Genomic DNA, 22,701 nt, shown 5'->3' on the forward strand with positions numbered 1-22,701 from the left:
CAATTGTGAGGTACCAGTGGGTTCCCGTGGAAGCCAGAAGTCTGACAAAGGCCTCCATGTCTGCCATGTGACTCAGCCTATTAGGCCCCGCCTCCTGTAGTCTGATAGGTTACTATCAGAGGCTTAGCAGAATACACTACATGAGTAATGCGGTGTAATATCCTAGCGATCAAATGATCACATTTTTAAGCCCTGTTCAGGAACTAAGAAATAGTGTAAATAAAGTTCAATAAAGTTTAATTGAAAGAAAAAAATCCAATTAAAAATAAATAAACGCTTTCCTTACAAAATCCTGTTTTAAATAGATAAAATACCCCCCAAAATGTAAAAAGTATCACCCAACAGGTATTACTGTGCTCATAAGGACGCAGCCAATTGAAATATATTTAGCTATTTATTCCGAAAAACTAATGCCAGAATTACTTTTTTTTCTTTGGTTCGCCTCCCAAAATACATAATAAAAGTAATCCAAAAGTCACGCGTAACTCCAAACAGTAACGATAAAAACTGCAGCTCTTTTCACAAACGACGGACCCCCACAGAGCTCCGCTGCTGGACAAATACAAATGCCACAGGTCATAGAATGCAGCCATGCGGAGTCACTTGTTTTTCTTTAAAAATGTGTTTTTATTTTGAAAAAAGTAGTAAAAAATAAAACAATCCCTATAAACTGGGGATCGCAGTAAGCGTGCCGATCAGATAAGAAGGTTATCGGGTTATTATACTGAATGGTGAACGCTGTAAAAGCAAAACCCCAAAATAATGGTGGAATTCGGTACATTGTCTCCATCTCTCCCAAAAATGTAATAATAGTTCTTCAACACATTAGAAGGACCCCAGAGGGCGGCCATTAAGATATATCAATGAGTTATGGCTAATGCAATGGAACAATGGAAAGGGTTAAGTTAAGTGACTCATTTCCTTTTTACACTCCTGTTTTTAACCACTTGTATATTTTTGCTCCCCAGGACCCTCGCTGCCGCCCCCTTCCTGCCCTGAGGATGTGTTCACCTGTATATACATAAAGCAGTGCGTCCCTCTATCTGCACAATGTAACGGCACAGAAGAATGCACAGATGGGACGGATGAAGCCCTCTGCTCTACGGCGCCTCCTACCAGCACCGCCGCTGCAGCGCAGTGCCGAGCCACAGAGTTCCAGTGCTCCGATAAATGCATCCCGTTGATTATGCAGTGCGATGGTGTGACCGATTGTCTATTAGGAGAGGATGAAACGAGCTGCAGTAAGTATTTTAGACATCTTTATAGGAAAAAAAGTGCACATTTTTTGTTTGGATTTCTGCTTTTGATTATCTGTCTGTAGCGTCGCGGGATATGTGCGACCACGGTCGTTCCCGGTACTCATCTCAGTTTACCAGTATGAGCCTCCACTAAATGACTCCCCTCGCAAAGGGTAATAGTCGTCTGATTAGCCTAATAGCAGGCCTGCTAATCCCTGAAAGTCACTGCTAGTATGCACACTATCCGGTAATTTATAAGGCCGGCCTCACTTACGACCCATCGCTGAAGGAACTCTTGATGTCCACTGATGATTCTTGATCTGTAGTTCAGCTCAGTACTGTGTATACACTAAATGGCCCCTGTATGGTATTTCTCCCCGTGACCCCTGAGCGCAGCATAAAATCACATGACGAGTTTTCTGTGGATCAGTTTCAGTGTGAATCCACATTAGATGGGAGCAACTTCGAGTGAGGCCCGGTCATCGGTGCTAGACTAGCCGGGGCCAGAATTTCACTGCCAAACGCGAGGGGTTTTCTCATGTCATGGTGTCCACAGTATACCAAGAATGGCGTGATCGAGGAAGAGCACCAAGGGAAAGGGGATTCTGCAGATGGAAATAACTTGTCACCGAAAGAGGTCAGAAGAGGATGTCAGAAATCACTCAGACCAACATGTGCTGCACTATGAGAAGCAGCCGAATACAACGCTGGGGCTCCAACTGATGTGTCGAAATGCACAACTTGCCGCTCCTTCGCACAGATGGACCATAACAGCAAACGACCGGTTCCAACAGCATTATGTCTAAGAGAAATAAAAAGATGAGACTGCAGGGGAGCGCAAAACGTGTATCACTGAGCAGCGGAAAAACATCTCCTGGTCAGATGGATCAAGATTTCTGTTGCTCCGTGCTGATGGGAGGTCAGAATTTTGTGCAAGCAGAATGAACCGATGACCCCTTCCTGTCAGCCGGTCGGAACATGTCAGCACCTCCATCTAATCTGCAGCAACAACAACAAGCTTCCTGTCCGCAGGGGCCGATAGTCCTGCAGAACTATTTAATCAGCAAGTGGAATCTACACCACGATGAGTTGCTGCAGTTCTGAAGGCCAAAGGAGGTCAACGTGCTACTAGATGGGTCTCTAGTAAAGTGGCTGCTTAGTATATATCTATATATGTAAAGGTGAAGGCCCTCACTCACTGACTGACTCACTGACTGACTCGCCATTAATTCTCCTGCAAACATGAAATTTGGCAGGAGCATTCTTTAGGTCCTAAATAGGAAAGGTAAAGGGGCCACAACTCGTTAATTCAATGTTAAATGCAAAAGTATTAGCGACCCTATGTAATGTACCAAATCTAATTCTCTAACTTCCCAGTGTCATGCAAACATGAAATTTGTCATGACCATTCTTTAAGTCCTAAATAGGAAAATCAAAGGGGTCACAACTCGATTATTCAATGCTAATTGCAAAAAAGGGCACCCTTATGTAAGGTTACTTCTCAGTGTCCTACAAGCGTGAAATTTGGCGTGAGCATTCTTTAGGTCCTAAATGAGTAGAGTGGGAGGGGGTGGCATATTCTGCAGAGGGACATCGGTGCATGCAGCCTGAGTAGAATCTAACGCTCCTCTATGTGGATACATATTTTATTCCTTGGTTACCCTAAAGTAACCTTGACTTCAAAAAATTTTCTGTACAAACAACATGTAAACAATATCAAATTAACTTGGGTGAGGCCGGATATATCAGCTAGTCCTTCCATATATAACACGTTGGTCTTTCACAATTAGGGCTCCCACCCACTGGCGATTTTTTTTCCTTTGCGTTTTTTCTCAAGAGCAATTAGAATTGAATGTGCTCCTGTCCACTTGCGTTTTTTTTTTTCAGTCCGTTGCAATTTTTAACATAGGAACTGTCAGTTGCATATGTGTCCTTATTTTTCTCTTAATACACCCATGAATTCAATGGAAATAAACGGAAAAGGCGCGAAAAAGCCACGAAAATGCCGCGAAAAACGCGCGGAAAACGCTGCGTTTTTCACACACGAAAATCGCAAACGTCAGTGGGTGGGCGCCCTTAGTTTGTCTTTAAACAGTCAGGTGACCAAATTATGTGGCAGAAAATAAGGCACGTAGAAGTTTTAATGAGATCACGGGAGGCGTCTGCTGCTCCTAACCTCATCCTTACACAACCTTGGAAGATCTTTCATGCATTCTTACTTTAACAAAGCTGTTTTCCTTTCCTCTAAAATTAATAGAATAGAAGTCATTGTAGCAACATGTTCGTTTGGAGGACAAAAAAAACAAACTTTCCTTCTAATGATTCCATTTACTTTGAAATGTAATCACAGCGCCACCAATGTTGCCTTCACTTTGTAGCTGAGAATACAGTTTCCTGATAAAACAATCTTTGGAGGTGATGACATATTTGAAAAAAAAAAATCTGTTTTTCTGAGATAAAAAATGAGGCTTGAGAGACGGACGGAGAAAAGTAAACAAGACTTAAAATTCCAATAGAAAACAAAAAAACACGTTTCTAACGAGACGCAGACATCTGAAATGTATCCCAGGGTTTATATTTGGATTTTCATGTAAGTGTTTTGAAGGTTAAAGCCCGGCTTGTATCCAACTACTTTACATTGACAATAAGAAAAAGGACTAAAAATAACAATATGGCAGCAAACGGCAACTTTAGGGCCCCCATTAGATGAAGCAATTTATCCTGGTAGACAAGACCCAATCAATGACTTCTGCACTCAGCTGCCTGGTCTTTACACGGGCCCATTCAGACTCTATGCTGGATGAATTATTCTTTAGGCAGGCATTCATACCTCAAAGAGAATTTGGGTGGTCACCCAACTGGCAACCCCCCCCCCCCCCCCAGCCGGTAATTTGCCCTTAAGGCTGGGAATTTATTTCTTATTGCCAATATTAATGGCTGTTAAAAAATAATCCATGCTGTAAGCATCTCTGGCTGGGGAGCAACTTTACCAGCCAGCGCTTTAACTCCCCCAAGCTCCGCCTCTGGTCGGGATGCCGCTGCTCTATTCAGTGAAGGTCCGGACTCCTCCCTCAACGTCTCTGGTCGGATGCCACCTCAGTATTCAGGGAAGACCCTGACTCTACCACCCCAGCATCTGTGTTCTTGCACTTAGTGTATGTAGTACAGATGCCGGGGGGTAGGAGTGCATAACGTCATTAAATACAGCAGTGTCATAAGAGACCACAAGAGGAGGAGTCGGGCGTTCACTTAATTCAGCCATGGTATCCAAACCAGAGGCAGAGGTTGAAGGAATTAAAGCACTTGCAGGGGTGGTTGTTGTCCCACTGGAGTTTATTACTATTGGTTGAGGAAATTAAGGGGGATTTTGTTTACTACTGGTTGGGGCTTGGGCCACTATTGTGGCATTATTATTATGGGCTTAGGCCACTAATAGGAACATAATTGCTATTGGTTGGGGCTTGTGCCACCATTGGGTCACTAATACTTTTATATCCCCTTGAAGGATTTATCCCCTTGAAGATTGTTAAAAAAGTTTTAATTTAAAAAAATACACATTTTTTCCTGACAAGACCTTTTATAAGGGATAAAAATACAAAACAAAGAAAAAAACATAAGTCCGCTGCTCAGGACCCAGGCTGGTCAGCCGATTGGGTGCCCATTATAATCAGTGCCGGCCAGGATACACAGAGGTTGTAGCAGAAGCTACGACATCAACCCTAGTGTAGTGGCCGGGGCTGGTAACAGCAGGCGCTGCACCTGTTGATTTCAATGAGACCCCAGCCTGACCCCTGTGTATCCCGGAGTGTCTGAACACAGCTGATCAACTATTGATGACCTCTTGATGACTACAACACATCCCTCACACAGCTCTGTTGGCAGAAAAATAAAAAAAAGTTATGGGTCTTACAATGCAGCCATGCAGATTTATTTTCTTTTCTTTCAAAAAGTGCTTTTATTGTGCAAAAGTAGCAAAGAATTTAAAAAGAAGGCCTCCATAAATGTTGTATCGCCGTAGTGGTACTGAGCGGCACATGCCATTTATACCACATGATGAATGCCACAAAAAATATTAAAAAGCAGCAAAGCCAGAATTACTGTTTTTTGTTATTCCTACCTTTGAAAAAATTGGATAAAAAGCGATCAAAAAGTTATCTGTACCCAAAAATGGTACCAATAACAAATGCCCGGTGTCCTACAAAATACAAGTACTTATACAGCTTTGTCGAGGAGAAAAAAAGTTATTGGTCTTGTAACCCGACCCCTGAGTAGTTAATTGTTTGAAGTGTCTTTAGAGTACAAAACTTGTGACCCATAACAAAAACTGTTTCCCAATTCTGCAGGACTTTATATGGACCCCAAAGTGGTGCCGTTAAAAAAAACATCTCGCCTTGCAAAACAACAACAAGAACAACTCAGATCTGTTAACGTCAATGAAGCTTCTATACTAATACTGTAACACTGAGATGCAAACATAGACTTGATAGTCTTATAACGCGCCAGTTTATCAGAGTAGCTCTGCTGAATGATAAATCTGTCAGCTGTGAATACGGTCCAGACGAACTTCAGACCGCCTTTTAGTTGACTTAGTTTATAGAGATGAGCGAGCACCAAAATGCTCGGGTGCTCGTTACTCGGAACGAAATTACCGCGATGCTCGAGGGTTCGTTTCGAGTAACGAACCCCATTGAAGTCAATGGGCGACCCGAGCATTTTTGTATTTCGCCGATGCTCGCTAAGGTTTTCATGTGTGAAAATCTGGGCAATTCTGCAAAGTGATGGGAACGACACAGCAACGGATAGGGCAGGCGAGGGGCTACATGGTGGGCGGCATCTCAAGTTCCCAGGTCCCACTATTAAGCCAGAATACCGGCAAGAGTGCCCCCCCCCCCCCCACTGTCAGCATAAAGATCGTCCTCCTCTGGCACAGCTGTAACAGCTGTAGCAGAGAAGAACGATGTTTGCCCATTGAATTCAATGGAGCGGCAATACAGCAGGTTCCACTGAATGCAATGGGCTGCCGGCGATCGCAGGATGAATGGTCGGGAAGGGGTTAAATATATAACCCCTTCCCAGCAATTCATCCAGAAATGTGTTACAATAAAAATATATACCGGCGTATAAGGCGACGGGGCGTATAAGACGACCCCCCAACTGTCACCTTATACGCCGGCAATACAGTGGAGCAAAGAATAAAAATCATTACTCACTTCTTCTGGCGTTCTGCGGCGCTCCTGCAGGCTGTCGCTCCCTCCTGGTCCACGGCAGAGTATTGCTTTCTCTACGAAAGGCTTGAAATCCCCGCCTCCAGAAACACAGCCAATCACAGCCATTCAATGACATCATTGTCATTGGCTGTGATTGGCTGAAGGAACGTGTGTTTCTGGAGGCGGGGATTTAAAGCCTTTCGTAGAGAAAGCAATAGTCTGCCGGGAACCAGGAGGGAGCAAGAGCCTGCAAACACCAGGAGGGAGTGACAGCCTGCAGGAGCGCCGCAGATCGTCTGAAGAAGTGAGTAATGATTTTTATTCTTTGCTCCACTGTATTCCCGGCGTATAAGGTGACAGTTGGGGGGTCGTCTTATACGCCCCGTCACCTTATACGCCGGTATATATTTTTATTTTTACACATTTCTGGATGCATTGCAGGGAAGGGGTTATATATTTAACCCCTTCCCGACCATTCATCCTGCGATCGCCGGCAGCCCATTGCTTTCAGTGGAACCTGCTGTATTGCTGGTTCCATTGAATTCAATGGGCAAACATCGTTCTTCTCTGCCACAGCTGTTACAGCTGTGGCAGAGAAGAAGGATTTGTCTTCTATATGTTCTCAATGGGGTCGGCGCTGCTGCCGCCGGCCCCATTGAGCGCATATAGAGAAGATTTATGGCCTTAAGAAGGACCGTTGGGGTTCTTGAAACCTAAAATCACTCCTAACACTCTCCCTATAGCAGCTCCAACACGATAGCACTTTCCCTGAACTAATGTCAGAATGCATCCATAGCGAGCCGCGGGAAGGGCAGATTTCAATACTCGGGTGACACCTAATCTCCCCAGCCACTCACAGCAGGGGGGTGGTATAGGGCTTAAACGTTGCAGGGGGAAGTTGTAATGCCTTCCCTGTCTTTCTATTGGCCAGAAAAGCGCGCAAATTTCTCAGGGAAGAAAGTTAAAGTAACCCGAACACCGCGTGGTGCTCGTTACGAATAACGAGCATCCCGAACACCCTAATATTCGCCTGAGCATCAAGCTCGGATGAGTACGTTCACTCATCTCTATTAGTTTATATTGAAAAAATTGCTTCAAATTTTGTCGTATTTTTGGCACAATTTTTGTTGCCGAGCGAGTCTTTGGTGAAATGTTTACCACTCCCCGTTTCTGCGAAAGAACACCGTTTAGTCTGACGCAGCAATAAAAGTGTCTAAAAGTATCTAAAACACACAGTAAATGTAATCACATGTTTTTCACGGACCCATGGTCTGTATTACAAAAAAAAAAAAACAGCATGTCCTATACTGGTGTGAGTTTTGGACCAGAATCGCCCATCTAAGTCAGTAGGTGTGTTAAAAAAAAATGGAATGTACTCGAATGGCATTCAGGGGTGTTCGTTTTTCAGCTGTGAATTGCACTCACCTGTGTGAATAAGGGCTTAAAGAAGCTTTCTGACGTTTTTTCAACTGATGACTTATCCTCTGGAGTAGTTGATGGCCGGAGGTCGCAGGATTCTCGCCCATCAGCTGATCATCCGGCCCTCTGCCCAATACAGCCAAATGTCGTCTTTAGAGCACTGAAGAGGAAGTAGGAGTTCAGACTTCACTCCTATTCGAAATCAATGGGAGCGCCGTGCTGCTATTCTACTTCCTGCTCTTGTTACTGATATCTTGTCCTGGGCAGAAAGTGGAATAGCAGCGGGGAGCTCCCATTGATTTTAATGGGAGTGAAACCAGTGCTTCCACTTCCTTTGCTGACCACTGATGATAATGTCTGACCTGCTGCAGTGACAGCAGAGCTGGATGATCAACTGATAAATGGGTATTCCCAATGGTGGACCCCATCCATCAACTACTGATGACTTATCTAGAAGACAAAAGGTCATAAAACCCTTTAATGGCAGTAATGACTGTTGTCAACCAGTATCTGCAAGGGGGCCAGCAATTAGTTCATAGAAAGCTCTAAGACTTCGTAGAATAAGATGACTAATATCGCAGGTCATATCTTATCTGGGGGGAAACTGTTACCATTTTCGCTTCCTGGGTACGATGCCAGTTTGACCACCATTTATTAAGCTCCTTTGCGTCTCTTATAACACAGCAGTAACTTACGAGTAAACTCACATTTATTGAATAGGAAGCTTTCCGTTCTTCATTTTAGAAGCTCCGCTCTTCGCAATCTGTAGCCTAAAATACATTTTCAGCATCACCTCGGCGTGTAGCGTCTGGTGGGTGGTAAGCGGTTCGTGCCCATTAGAGATCTCGCTGCTGTTAGATCACCCTGCTGTTAAATGGAGAACATTAAACGCCTAACAAGGGTGCATTTATTTAGAGCCTTATGTTACGAACAGTTGGCTAAATGCTTATAGCTGAATTATTCAGTTCTATGAAATCTATCAAAAAATATTTGTCTTGTAATTATTGAAGAGTAAAAGGGAGAGGATCGGGATATATTACACATGCAGAGGACTTCTAAGGCCCAGCTCACACTTCTTTGGTGCAGTTCATGCACCATCCTACCAAAAGTATTTGAACCCTCCTATCAGTAGAATGGATAGGGTCTTATCAGCATGTCACATGTCCTAAACCATGTCCATGAGATGCCCGAGACCCCTGGAGATGTCAGCCATAGTTTGTGACAGGAACTGCACTCTATCGGATATATGGGTTATGCCACTGCACACAAGCCATCTATCACAAAGCACGTTGTCTCATGGGTCCCTATTCTTACAAGACAACTACCACGTTAAACCTGCCTGCATGCAGGGTGATCGTCCAGACAGGGACGGCCCCACGATGGAACCTATAGACCTACCTCGCCCTAGGTGGCAGACAATTCACAACAGGACAGGACGCAGCTCACACCAACATGCCAGGAATTTGCATGCAAGACAGAACAGGACAGTTCATACACTTTGTCTGGTCGCCTGCAGGGATCCAATGAACACATCACTGTTCACATGTAACATAGAACAAACATGCAAGCAAAAATGCCAGAGGGTTTGTATATATGAGCAGCAGACCAGAGGAATTAGCTGGATGGAGAAATCCACACCCAACCAGCTCAATTAACCACCACCTGTGGAGCTGTACTGCTGGAAACCTGTATAGAACAACAGATCCCAGCAGCACAACCTGCTGGAAGAGGTCAGAGGATGTTTTACGTGACATGGTCTCGGTCTATTGGTTGTAGAACACAGAGGTGTAACTTGACATTCTAAATAAGAATGTGCTGCCGACGATATGGTAATACTCTGAGAATGGTCGGCCATGCTTCCAACAAACAACCGCCTTGTCACAAATCCAATGCTGTTTTATGTTGGGTTGAGAATATAAATGATCCACTATTGTAGTGGTCTGCACAGAATCCCCATCGGAACACTACTAAATATCTTTGGGATGAAAGTGAAGGTCACAAAATATGAACAGCATCTATTTTCTTTGAGAGGACTTGCCAGATGTTTACAGGATGAATGGAGGGAATACCAACTAAAGTGTAGCAGACGTTAGTATAAAATATGTCACGGAGAGTATTTGATGTTATTAGGCCCAAAGGAGCCTCACTAACTATTAACATATGGAAATAAATACTACTTGTGATTCTTGTTCAGCTGTCTGATTTACTTTTGGTAGGATAGTGTCTATGTGGAGATCAGTTTTTACCAAAAATAGCTAAATAAGTGGAGAAGTATAAAGCTTTCAATGATACAGGAGAGGGGAGAAGGTTTTATCCCCAACACAGAAGGGGGTTCTTTACTGTAAGAGCAGTGAGACTGTGGAACTCTCTGCCTGAGGACGTGGTGATGGTAAAATCAATGGAGGAGTTAGAGAGGGGACTAGATGTCTTTTTAGAGTGTTATGATATTACAGGATATAGACATTAAATAACCAGCAGGGCTGTTGATCCGAGTCTTGAAAACAGGTAGGAACTTTCAAATGTTGATCCAGGGATTATTCTGACTGCCATTATGGAGTCAGGAAGGAATTTCTTCTACCAAATGGGGTAAATTGGCGTCTGCCTCATTTGTTTTTTTTTTGCCTTCCTCTGGATCGACAAGGTGGGGGTGGAAACAGGCTAGATGGACTAGATAGACATTTGTCTTTTTCAGCCTTGCATTCTATGTTACTATATTACATCTCCTCCCTTTTAGAAATAACAATTTTGGAACATTTTTCGGTGCTTATGAATCCCAACATGATAGTAAAAAAGTACAAAGTTCTACATCTGGGCAAGAAAAATGAAAAAACACATACAGAATGAGAGGAATTGGGCTAAGCAGCAGCACATGTGAAAAAGACTTGGGTATACTAATAGATCATAGACTGAACATGAGTAGAGATGAGCGAGCGTACTCGGATAAGCGGTACTCGCTCGAGTAATTGGCTTTATCCGAGTATCGCTGTGCTCGGGTCTAAAGATTCGGGTGCCGCTGCGGCTGACAGGTGAGTCGCAGTGGGGAGCAGGGGAGAGAGGGAGAGAGAGATCTTACCTCCGTTCCTCCCCGCTCTCCCCTGCAGCTCCCCGCTCCGTGCCGGCACCCGAATCTTTAGACCCGAGCACAGCGATACTCGGATAAAGCCAATTACTCAGACGAGTACCGCTTATCCGAGTATGCTCGCTCATCTCTAAACATGAGTCAACAATGTGATTCAGCAACCAAAAAAGGCAAACACAATTCTGGGATGTATTAAGAGAAGCATAGAGTCTAGATCACGGGAGGTCATTATCCCCTCTACTCTTCCTTAGTCAGACCTCATCTGGAATACTGGGTCCAGTTCTGGGCACCCCACTTTAAAAAAGACATAGACAAACTGGAGCAAGTTCAGAGAAGAGTTACCAAGATGGTGAGCGGTCTGCAAATCATGTCCTATGAGGAACGGTTAAAGGATCTAGGAATGTTTAGCAGAAGAGAAGGCTGAGAGGAGACTTAGCTGTCTACAAATATCTGAAGGGCTGTCACAGTGCAGAGGGATCAGCCCTATTCTCATCTGCACAAGGAAAGACTAGAAGCAATGGGATGAAACTGAAAGGGAGGAGACACAGATTAGATATTAGACAGTGAGGGGGATCAATGAGTGGAACAGGTTACCACGGGAGGTGGTGAGTTCTCCTTTAATGGTCTTCAGAGGCTGGACAGACATCTGTCTGGGATGATTTAGTGATCCTGCATTGAGCAGGGGGTCGGACCCGATGACCCTGGAGGTTCCTTCCAACTCTTCCATTCTATGATTCTACAAGATCTCATATGGCTACTTCAACAATGAAAAAAGAAAAGTTATCAAAACATAAGGAAGCAAAAGCTCACAAATTTTCTGTTCCTAAGGCCGGCTTCACACGAGCGTAATGGGCTCCGCTGCGAAATATTCCGCAGTGAAGCCCGTCACGGCGCCCCCCCAGAGACCCCATACTTACCAGCGGAAGATAGCGTGAAGACGCTTCCCCGCCCACCGCCGTCGCGTCATGTGACACGCCCACCGCGTCACATGACGCGGCCGGCCGTGTCACGTGACGCGCCGGCCGCGTCATATGACGCACCGGCCGCGTCATATGACGCGTGGCGGTAGGCGGGGAAGCGTTTTCTCACGCAATCTTCCGCTGGTTGCAGCGGGAGATAGCGTGAACGGACGGCTTCTATTGACTGCAATGGAAGCCATCAGCGCGTACACCCGCGGCAAATAGAACATGCTGCGGGTGAGGACGGGAGATTTCACGGTGCGGAATTCCGCGGTGGAATTACGCATCGTGAGCATTGTGCTATTAGGTTCAATAGAACCTAATATCAGGGGGCCACGCAGCGGATTTTTGCCGCGGATTTACGCGGCGTAAATCCGTTCGTGGGAAGGAGGCCTAAAGGTCAAGAATGATTTGGTTAGTAATAGGTTACAGTCAATATCTAGTGCTAAACATTAGCTATAAGGTGTGACTTTTGGCTAATTTCTACCAAGAAGTCAGCGCATTTGGGAGTTTTGGGGAGAAGATTATATACTGGAACTAAGAAGAAGAGGGCATCCATGAGGTAGAAGCTCCATGATGTGTACTTTACTATTACCAAATTAGCTGTTGGAGATTAAACTAGTATTCTAGGCATTATTGATGAGCTATCCACAGGATAGGTCATTAATATTTGATCAGTTGGGGTCCACCAATTATCCACAGGATAGGTCATTAATATTTGATCAGTTTGGGGTCCACCAATTATCCACAGGATAGGTCATTAATATTTGATCAGTTTGGGGTCCACCAATTATCCACAGGATAGGTCATTAATATTTGATCAGTTGGGGTCCACCAATTATCCACAGGATAGGTCATTAATATTTGATCAGTGGAGGTCCACCAATCAGTTGAGCATCCAGCCGACTGTCAGTGCAGCATGGCCGGACGTACGCTTCAGTGGTCAGAGCCACAAATGTAATAGGCTGCTCCATTGCCATTGAAATCAATAAGAGTGATGCCTTCTATTACACTTCTGGCTCTTCATTGCAGTCAGAGGCAGAAGTGTAATAGACATAAATATTGCTTCCCTTTATTCCAATGACAGTAAAGCCGTGTGTTACACTCCGAACAAACAACCAAGAAATAGTGGGCACTACACAATGAGGAAACCTGGCAAAGAGGTACAGAAAACGTATGACTTGCAGAAGAAAGGACGTAACTGAAGCCGTGTATTACACTTCTGATCTCCAATGCGGATGTCCAGCCTGACTGTACTGACAGCAGGCTGGAGGATCAGCTAATTGCCTTGGATCATAGAAATGTAGAGTTGGAAGGGACCTCCACGGTCATTGAGTTCAACACCCTGCCTAATGCAGAATACACTAAATCATCCCAGGCAGATGTCTGTCCAGCTGCTGAACACTTCCATTGAAGGAGAACTCCCCACCTCCCGTGGCACTCTGCTCCACTCATTGATCCCCCTCACTGTCTAATATCTAATCTGTGTCTCCTCCCTTTCAGTTTCATCCCATTGCTTCTAGTCTTTCCTTGTGCAGATGAGAATAGGGCTGATCCCTCTGCACTGTAACAGCCCTTCAGATATTTGTAGACAGCTATTAAGTCTCCTCTCAGCCTTCTTTTAACTGTTCCTAATTAAAAGCAGCCCTCTAGTTTCAAGACAAAATTTTTGTCCTGGGACCAAAGGAGTCAATTAAACAACCATCTTTCGGTCTTCTGTGCCGATACCTCCCTGATTTGCATCAATCTCGGTCCCTTTATCCAGCCATCCAAGATGGCCAACACGATCTTCAGACCATATAATCCCCACAGTGCATTTGGTAGTGTTAGACTACCAATGAACTCTACCTGCTCTCTGGCTGGCCAACATTGCTCACTTGATAAGTATTGGCCAATCAGAAGCAGTGCACAGTGTGAATGAAGCAGCTAGAAAATTGCAGTGGCCATCTTGGCCAGTGATCTATAGTGGCCTCTGCAGCAAGGGCGACTGATGCAAATTAGACATTGAAAATGAATATTTGATGAATTGCAGAAGGTTGTTTTAGTCCATTAATCCTCTTGTCTGTTTTCTTTTAGCTACTCTGATTCTGGTCAATGGCTCTGTGATGTGCGTTCCCTCCAACACCTGGCTGACAATTGGACAGCGATGTGATGGATCAGTAGACTGCAGTAACCTTATCGATGAGTCCGGCTGCTCAGGTATTATGGGCCATTATATTGTATGTTGAATGCTGAGCCCAGAGCGGTTGTATTTATTACGTTATAGTCTAAGCACGTCATCATGATAAGTTCGGATGTAGCTGTCGTTTGGCGCGTTTTGATATCTCAATTTACAGCATTGTAGTTAAAGTGACCCTCCAATTTCAGGACAGAATTCTGTCCCAGGCCGGAGGATGGAGGGAGTCTAGGGAGCAGTTGATTTTTCCAGCCATCGTCCAGTTCCGCCAGTACAGAGTCTTGTTTTCAGACGACTGAGATGACTGACGCCATCGTTGGATTACCTAATTGTGCATAGTGTATTGGTAGTGTATACGGAAGAAGAATAAGTGACATGTCACTTCTTGAGATGGATTTTGCACCCGGTGGCCATATGTAGATTAGCCCTACCGAATGGGATTAATCTGTGTGCAAATCTGCAGTAGTGCAAACTACTAATCCAATACAGAAAGCTGAGGCTCCCCTGGGATTACTGCAAAGATTCTACTGCAATTACCGGGTGGATTTAAATTAACACTTAACACAACAAACATACCTTAAAGCTTGCTGCAAGTGTGGATTTAATGATTTAAAGGGGTTGTCTGGTTGTAAACTATTGATGGCCTATCCTCAGGATACAGACAACACAAGAAAGGAAAAGGTTCAGCTCACCTCATGTAGATGTTTGAAAAATGGACAGGTGAATTCCAATAGGAGCCGGACTCCACATGCAGCAGTGAAAAAAGTCTTGTATCCAGCATCCAAAGAATAAGATAAGACTTGACCTTTATTGCATCATATGAAAACCACAGCCTGTGTGCACACAGGTCCCTCAAACCTACTGACGCGTTTCGACAGAACGTCTGCCTTAGTCATGGCATACTGAACAAATGTACATCTTATCTATAAATAAGCACAGGAAATGACATGATGTTTGTAAATGACTGCTCAGGATAAGTCATCAATACCAGATTTGCAGGAGACCGACATTGGACCCCCTGCTAATCAGCTGCATGCACTGAGATGATTTATACAGGAAGAAGACAGCTCTGTTCTTACAGTAGTGGCCAGGCTTGGTATTGCAGGCAAAGTCCCCAGTCATTTAAATTAGACCTTGGCCTACAATTCCAAGCTTAGCCACTAAAATAAAAACAGAGCTGTCTGCTTCCTGCAGACCTCAGTTTCACACATGAGTGTATCAAGCCAGCAAACAGCTGATTGGCAGAGAGCCCACACAATGGTGCCCTGCCAATCTACTGCTGGCAATCAAATTGGTTAAGAATGATGTTGAGGAGACCAAACTTTTAAATTCTTATTTTGTATATGTTTTCTCTCAGAAAGTAGATGTAACATCAATTGATCTTCCCTATGCTACTGGGAGAGTAAAAGAATGCAGGCTATCTGTAAGCAGAGAGATGGTGAGGGAACACTTAGCTAATTTACATGAATTTAAGTCTCAAGGTTCAGATGAATTACACCCTAGGATGCTAAAGGAATCAGCAGAGGTAATTGCTGAACCACTCACCATAATCTTTGAAAATGACTGGAGAACAGAAGGCCTAGAAGATTGGAAAAGGCCAAATGTTGTTCCTATCTTCAAAAAAGGGAAGGAGGTGGATCCAGGAAACTACAGGCCTGTGAGCCTGACTTCTATACCAGGAAAGATCTTTGCACAAATTATTAAATAGCATGTATGCAAGTACTTGGATAAAAATTGAGTAAATAACCAGAGCCAGCATGGGTTTGTAACAAACAAGTCATGCCAGACAAATCTAATTTCCTTCGATGACAGAATCACTGACTGGGTTGATCAGGGAAATGCAGTGGATATAGTATATCTCGACTTTGGTAAAACATTTAACAAAGTATCTCATACTATACTTCTTGAAAAAATGACCAAATATGGGATTGACAAGGCAACTGTTAGGTGGATTCACAACTGGCTGAGTGATCGTACTCAAAGAGTGGTCATAGATGGCTGCACACCCAAGTGGAAGAATGTATCAAGTGGGGAACCACAAGGCTCTGTCCTGGGCCCAGTGTTGGTCAACATTTTTATAAATGATCTGGAGGAGGGAATGGATGGGAAACTGATCAAAATTGCCGACAACACAAAGTTAGGAGGAATAGCTAACACTAAGGAAGAAAAGTAGAGGAAAGTGCTCACTCGAAGGATGCTGGGGGATGTAGTTGGTGGATGGTCCCAAACTCTAACGGAAGACGGAAGTTCGTAGGTGCTGGAGACAATCTCATATGAATATGAGAGAGCGGCTAGAGGAAACTCCGATCATATAATGAGGGAGAAGAAGTAGATATGACAAAAAGAAAAAGGTCCTCAGCGCTCACACCATAGGAATGAAATGGAAAATATGCATATGGAAATTTAAATTGTGTAACTTACTTCGTGGAGGCGCCCCTGGCATAGGCGCCTCCTGATCCAAGATAGCGTATCAAGGGGTGGCACAAGGTTCCACGGTTTAATGTACAAAATAAAATACAATACACAACGCGTTTCGGCCGCACAGCCTTTTTCAAGTGTAAGATACATCATTGCTGGCTTGTGCCACCCCTTGATACGCTATCTTGGATCAGGAGGCGCCTATGCCAGGGGCGCCTCCACGAAGTAAGTTACACAATTTAAATTTCCATATGCATATTTTCCATTTCATTCCTATGGTGTGAGCGCTGAGGACCTTTTTCTTTTTGTCATATTAACACTAAGGAAGAGAGAGAGAAGATTCAAAAAGATCTAGAAAAGCCTGAACAGTGGGCTGCGACTAACAGAATGGTATTTAACAAGGAGAAATGCAAAGTTCTTCAGCTGGGCAATAAAAATGAAAAAAGTACATACAGAATGGGAGGAATTGGGCTAAGCAGCAGCACATGTGAAAAAAACTTGGTATACTAATAGATCACAGACTGAACATGAGTCAACAATGTGATGCAGCAGCCAAAAAGGCGAACACAATTCTGGGATGTATTAAGAGAAGCATAGAGTCTAGATCACATGAAGTAATTATCCCACTCTATTTTTCCTTAGGGCTCCTGCATACTTGCGTTTTTCTTACGCATTTTTTTCACGCAATATCGCTGCATTTTTTTTTCACGCGATTGTCAATGGGACTTTCTATTGATAAAAACGCATCACACAAAAATTGCAAAGCACAAATTTGCAATGTGTTTTTAACACTAGAATGGCATTTCCATTGGCAATCGCATGAAAAAAACACAGCGATATTGCGTAAAAAAACGTGCAAGAAAAATGCAAGTGTGCAGGAACACTAAGTCAGACCTCATTGGGAATACTGTGTCCAGTTCTGGGCACCCGACTTTAAAAAAGACATAGATAAACTGGAGCAAGTTCAGAGAAGAGTTACCAGGTTGGTGAGCGGTCTGCAAATCATGTCCTATGAGGAACGGTTAAAGGATCTGGGAATGTTTAGCTTGCAGAAGAGAAGGCTGAGAGGAGACTTAATAGCTGTCTACAAATATCTGAAGGGCCGTCACAGTGCAGACGGATCAGCCCTATTCTCATCTGCACAAGGAAAGACTAGAAGCAATGGGATGCAACTGAAAGGGAGGAGACACAAATTAGATATTAGACCAGGGGTGGGCAATTAATTTTCCCATGGGGCCACATGAGAAATTGGAATGGTTTTAGAGGGCCAGACCAACATACGAAGGCTCCATGCACATTGCCTTAATGGGGCCGTATTCCAGCCGCCCGATTTGCGGCCAGAATACGGCCGCCATTGAAAATGAATGGCGCTGTAATACGGCGCGGTGAACACCCGGTGTTTCACCCCGTTTTACGGCGCGGCCCCCGTGTCTGCCAATGGAGAGGGGAGCGGTAAGGAGCACTCCCATCTCCACTCAGAAGTTACAGTGGCATCACTTAGGGCTCATGTCCACGGGGAAAAGAAGAATTAAAATCCGCAGCGGATTTTAACTCTTCTCCCGCGCGCGGATCCGCACCCCATAGGGATGCATTGACCACCCGCGGGGTAGATAAATACCCGCGGATCGTCAATAAAAGTGATTTAAAAAAAAATGGAGCATGAAAAAATCTGGACCATGCTCCATTTTCATGCGGGTTTCCCGCGGGGATGGCTCCCGCGGGCTTCTATTGAAGCCTATGGAAGCCGTCCGGATCCGCGGGACACAAAAATCACATTTTACTTACCCGCTCCGGTTCTTCTCTTCGGCGCCGCGCCATCCTCTCTCAGCCGCGGCCGGATCATTTTGCTTCGGCCCGGCGCATGCGCAGGGCACGTCACCGACGTCATCGTGCACATCCGCCGAGCCGAAGAATGAAGATCCGGCCGCGACGAGAGAAGATGACGCCGCCGCGAAGAGAAGAAACCGAGCGGATGGGAGGTGAGTTTATTGTCATTTATTTGTATTTTCAGCGCTCATGTCCGCGGGGCAGGAGGGACCCGCTGCAGATTCTACATGTAGAATCCGTAGCGGGCCCGATTTTCCCCGTGGACATGAGGCCTTAGTTTCGCTGCTTCCCGTTGCTGACACCGGACTCATTGGTGAGTCACCAGGACACTCTTTGCGGGCCGGTCCGAGCTATTCAGCGGGCCGGATGTGGCCCGCGGGCCGTGCTTTGCCCAGGTCTGTATTAGACCGTGAGGGGGATCAATGAGTGGAGCAGGTTACCACGGGAGGGGGGGGGGGGGGGGAGTTCTCCTTCAACAGAAGTCTTCACAGGCTGGACAGACATCTGTCTGGGATGATTTAGTGATCCTGCACTGAGCAGGGGGTCGGACCCGATGACCCTGGAGGTTCCTTCCAACTCTACCAGTCTAGGATTCTAATAGTTTACAACTGAACAACCAATTTAAGTGTCAAGTTAATGTTTGCTACATCTGTACCCACACATTGTATTTGGATGTACAAGGAGGTTTTTCCTCATGGATTCAGTATGAATTTGATAGAAGAATAGGGTGTCATGCAGCCTTATGACTTGTTTTCGGCGGTAATCTCCACTAGAAGTAAAACTTGTAAGGGAGAATATAGACTTTTACAAACATTAATTTGAATTTTTTTAATTATTTTCCAGAATGTCCGCATGAATACTGCCGAAATGGAGGGAAATGTGATCTGAAAAATAAAGTTCCCATTTGCAGGTAATGTTCATATTAACATCCATGGCAATACAGTTAGCGCAGAATTACCATCTACTGGACCCCAGCAACAGTGATGTTCTCACCATACCTAATGTGTCTTGTCAGTGCTGCCCAGTTGTGGGATCCGCTCAGATTCCTTCTCGATGTGACTAACAGTGAGAGATGCTTGGAAGGAAACAGTAAATACTGGTGTTACTTTATAGACTTTATATTGTCTTTAGCTTTATCCCAGTATGGATTTCACAATAGACTTATATTTGTACTTGTTCATTTGACTTAAAAGGCAGAAATGCGGAAATGGGATATATACAGTAGATGTCTGTTCTGTGATTCAGTATTTTCAAATAAAAAGCTGTTCTGTTGCTGCCAAGACTCATAGGGAAAGCCTGTGAGTCCTGCTTCCTCCACCCACTAACAGAGAAAGCCTGTGAGTCCTGCTTCCCCTTCCCTCTCATAGAGAAAGCCTGTGAGTCCTGCTTCCTCCACCCACTCATAGAGAAAGCCTGTGAGTCCAGCTTCCTCCACCCACTAACAGAGAAAGCCTGTGAGTCCTGCTTCCCCTGCCCTCTCATAGAGAAAGCCTGTGAGTCCTGCTTTCCCCACCCACTCATAGAGAAAGCCTGTGAGTCCTGCTTCCCCTGCCCTCTCATAGAGAAAGCCTGTGAGTCCTGCTTTCCCCACCCACTCATAGAGAAAGCCTGTGAGTCCTGCTTCCCCCACCCACTCATAGAGAAAGCCTGTGAGTCCAGCTTCCTCCACCCACTAACAGAGAAAGCCTGTGAGTCCTGCTTCCCCTGCCCTCTCATAGAGAAAGCCTGTGAGTCCTGTTTTCCCCACCCACTCATAGAGAAAGCCTGTGAGTCCTGCTTCCCCCACCCTCTCATAGAGAAAGCCTGTGAGTCCTGCTTCCTCCACCCACTAACAGAGAAAGCCTGTGAGTCCTGCTTCCCCTTCCCACTCATAGAGAAAGCCTGTGAGTCCAGCTTCCCCTTCCCACTCATAGAGAAAGCCTGTGAGTCCTGCTTCCCCTGCCCACTCATACAGAAAGCTTGTGAGTCCTGCTTCCTCCACCCACTAACAGAGAAAGCCTGTGAGCCCTGCTTCCCCCACCCACTCATAGAGAAAGCCTGTGAGTCCTGCTTCCTCTAGCCTCTCATAGAGAAAGCCTGTGAGTCCTGCTTCCCCCACCCACTCATAGAGAAAGCCCGTGAGTCCTGCTTCCCCTGCCCACTCATAGAGAAAGCCTGTGAGTCCTGCTTCCTCCACCCACTAACAGAGAAAGCCTGTGAGTCCTGCTTCCCCCACCCACTCATAGAGAAAGCCTGTGAGTCCTGCTTCCCCCACCCACTCATAGAGCAAGCCCGTGAGTCCTGCTTCCCCTGGCCACTCATAGAGAAAGCCTGTGAGTCCTGCTTCCTCCACCCACTAACAGAGAAAGCCTGTGAGTCCTGCTTCCCCCACCCACTCATAGAGAAAGCCTGTGAGTCCTGCTTCCTCTAGCCTCTCATAGAGAAAGCCTGTGAGTCCTGCTTCCCCCACCCACTCATAGAGAAAGCCCGTGAGTCCTGCTTCCCCTGCCCACTCATAGAGAAAGCCTGTGAGTCCTGCTTCCTCCACCCACTAACAGAGAAAGCCTGTGAGTCCTGCTTCCCCCACCCACTCATAGAGAAAGCCTGTGAGTCCTGCTTCCTCTAGCCTCTCATAGAGAAAGCCTGTGAGTCCTGCTTCCCCCACCCACTCATAGAGAAAGCCTGTGAGTCCTGCTTCCCCCACCCACTCATAGAGAAAGCCTGTGAGTCCTGCTTCCCCTGCCCACTAATAGAGAAAGCCTGTGAGTCCTGCTTCCCCTGCCCTCTCATAGAGAAAACCTGTGAGTCCTGCTTCCCCCACCCACTAATAGAGAAAGCCCGTGAGTCCTGCTTCCCCTGCCCTCTCATAGAGAAAACCTGTGAGTCCTGCTTCCCCCACCCACTAATAGAGAAAGCCCGTGAGTCCTGCTTCCCCTGCCCACTAATAGAGAAAGCCCGTGAGTCCTGCTTCCCCTGCCCTCTCATACAGAAAGCCTGTGGGTCCTGCTTCCTCCACCCACCTATACAGAGTGTTTGATAGCCTCTTCTGTGTGACTTTATAGGCAGTTAGAGCTTTCAATCACTTTGTATGGGTGAGGGAAGCAAGGCTCTTTGACTTTTTCCATGAATTGGTAGCGGAAGAAGGACAGTATTATTATTGGGGCTACAATGCCCCCAGTTGTCGCCCCAATAGTTACAGTGTCCCAGTAGTAATAATGCCCCTAGTAGTGGCCCCAATAGTAAGAGTGCCATCACTGCTGACCCCTAATGTAGTGATAGTGCCCCAAATATAGTATTAGTGGCCCCAATAATAATGTCAGCCGCAGCAGTGGCTCCAATAGTAATAGTGGCCCCAGTTTTGACCCCAATAGTAATAGTGATTTTGTTAATGGCCTTAATAGTAATAGGCCCCCCTGCATGCCCTCCACGCCCCCCACCTGTGGCAATGAAGCAACCCCACAGTACCCAGTATATCGCTCACCCTCTCTGTCTTTAGCTCCCCTGCAGCTGCTGTAATCAGAACTATGATTCCAATTTCTCCTTGCGGCATCTGTGATGCAAACAGGACGTGGCTGGACAGGAGCTAAAGGCCGCATTCACACGGCCGCGTCGTATTCTGAATGCGGGATCCTGCAACGGAATATGACCCTGTGCCCGACCGGTGACCTCTCTGTCTCTTCTGTATTGCGGATGTGCCGTCCGGTGCGCCCATGCACATTCAGAGTACAGGAAATGACACTCCGTCTCTAGGTGATGGCGTGGATTCTGTGGGCCGCCCACAGTGTCAGCTGCGGATGGGCCGTGCATTGGACGGTTAGCATTGACCTCAATGGGAGCCTCAATGGAGGCCGTCTGCTCCGCAAGCGGAAAAATGTAATTGATTTCCGCTAATGTACATGAAAAGGCGTTTTTCTATAGAATGCCTATGGGCAGTATTTGCTGTGAAATCTGAAGGCGGGCGCCCGCTCCGGATTCAGCAATGCAAATATGCCCGTGTGCATTGAGCCAAAGAGAGAGAGAGGATAAGCGACATACTAGAGGCTGCGGGGGGCAGGGGGTGGGGGGGGGGGGTCGCTGCCCGGCTGGAGATGCTCTCAGCTGACAATGCCCCCCTACATTGGCGCGCCCACACGGACGCTGCACAAATAATTTCCATTATACTTTATAGAGGCTGAAAAAGTAAACTAATGCAGTTTGTGTGACCCCTAAAGCCCATCGACTGCTTTACTGGTCCTGTAAGATATCATATTTGTGGCGCACATGACAGTCCACGGTTCTGAATCTCCAACATTTTTATGATATTTTATAACCTCCGTTTCGCCGGGCGGTGCAGTCATTAATCATCCGGCAATGGCCTGTCTGAGATGCTATATGTGATTTCATGGACCTGATTCCTAAA

The 22,701-nt window shown here is 45.7% G+C and overlaps 1 protein-coding gene across 1 annotated transcript in view; it reads left to right on the forward strand.

Moving 5' to 3' along the window:
* The window catches only part of MALRD1 (MAM and LDL receptor class A domain containing 1), a 460,314-nt gene that overhangs the window by 330,398 nt on the left and 107,215 nt on the right, over positions 1-22,701 (forward strand). Inside the window, exons 31-33 of the mRNA XM_066584724.1 lie at positions 969-1,241; positions 13,979-14,101; positions 19,167-19,233. Coding sequence (XP_066440821.1) covers positions 969-1,241; positions 13,979-14,101; positions 19,167-19,233 — 463 coding nt within the window. The remainder of the gene's footprint in view (positions 1-968; positions 1,242-13,978; positions 14,102-19,166; positions 19,234-22,701) is intronic.

Source organism: Eleutherodactylus coqui, chromosome 12 (assembly GCF_035609145.1).
Source record: "Eleutherodactylus coqui strain aEleCoq1 chromosome 12, aEleCoq1.hap1, whole genome shotgun sequence".
NCBI lineage: Eukaryota > Metazoa > Chordata > Amphibia > Anura > Eleutherodactylidae > Eleutherodactylus > Eleutherodactylus coqui.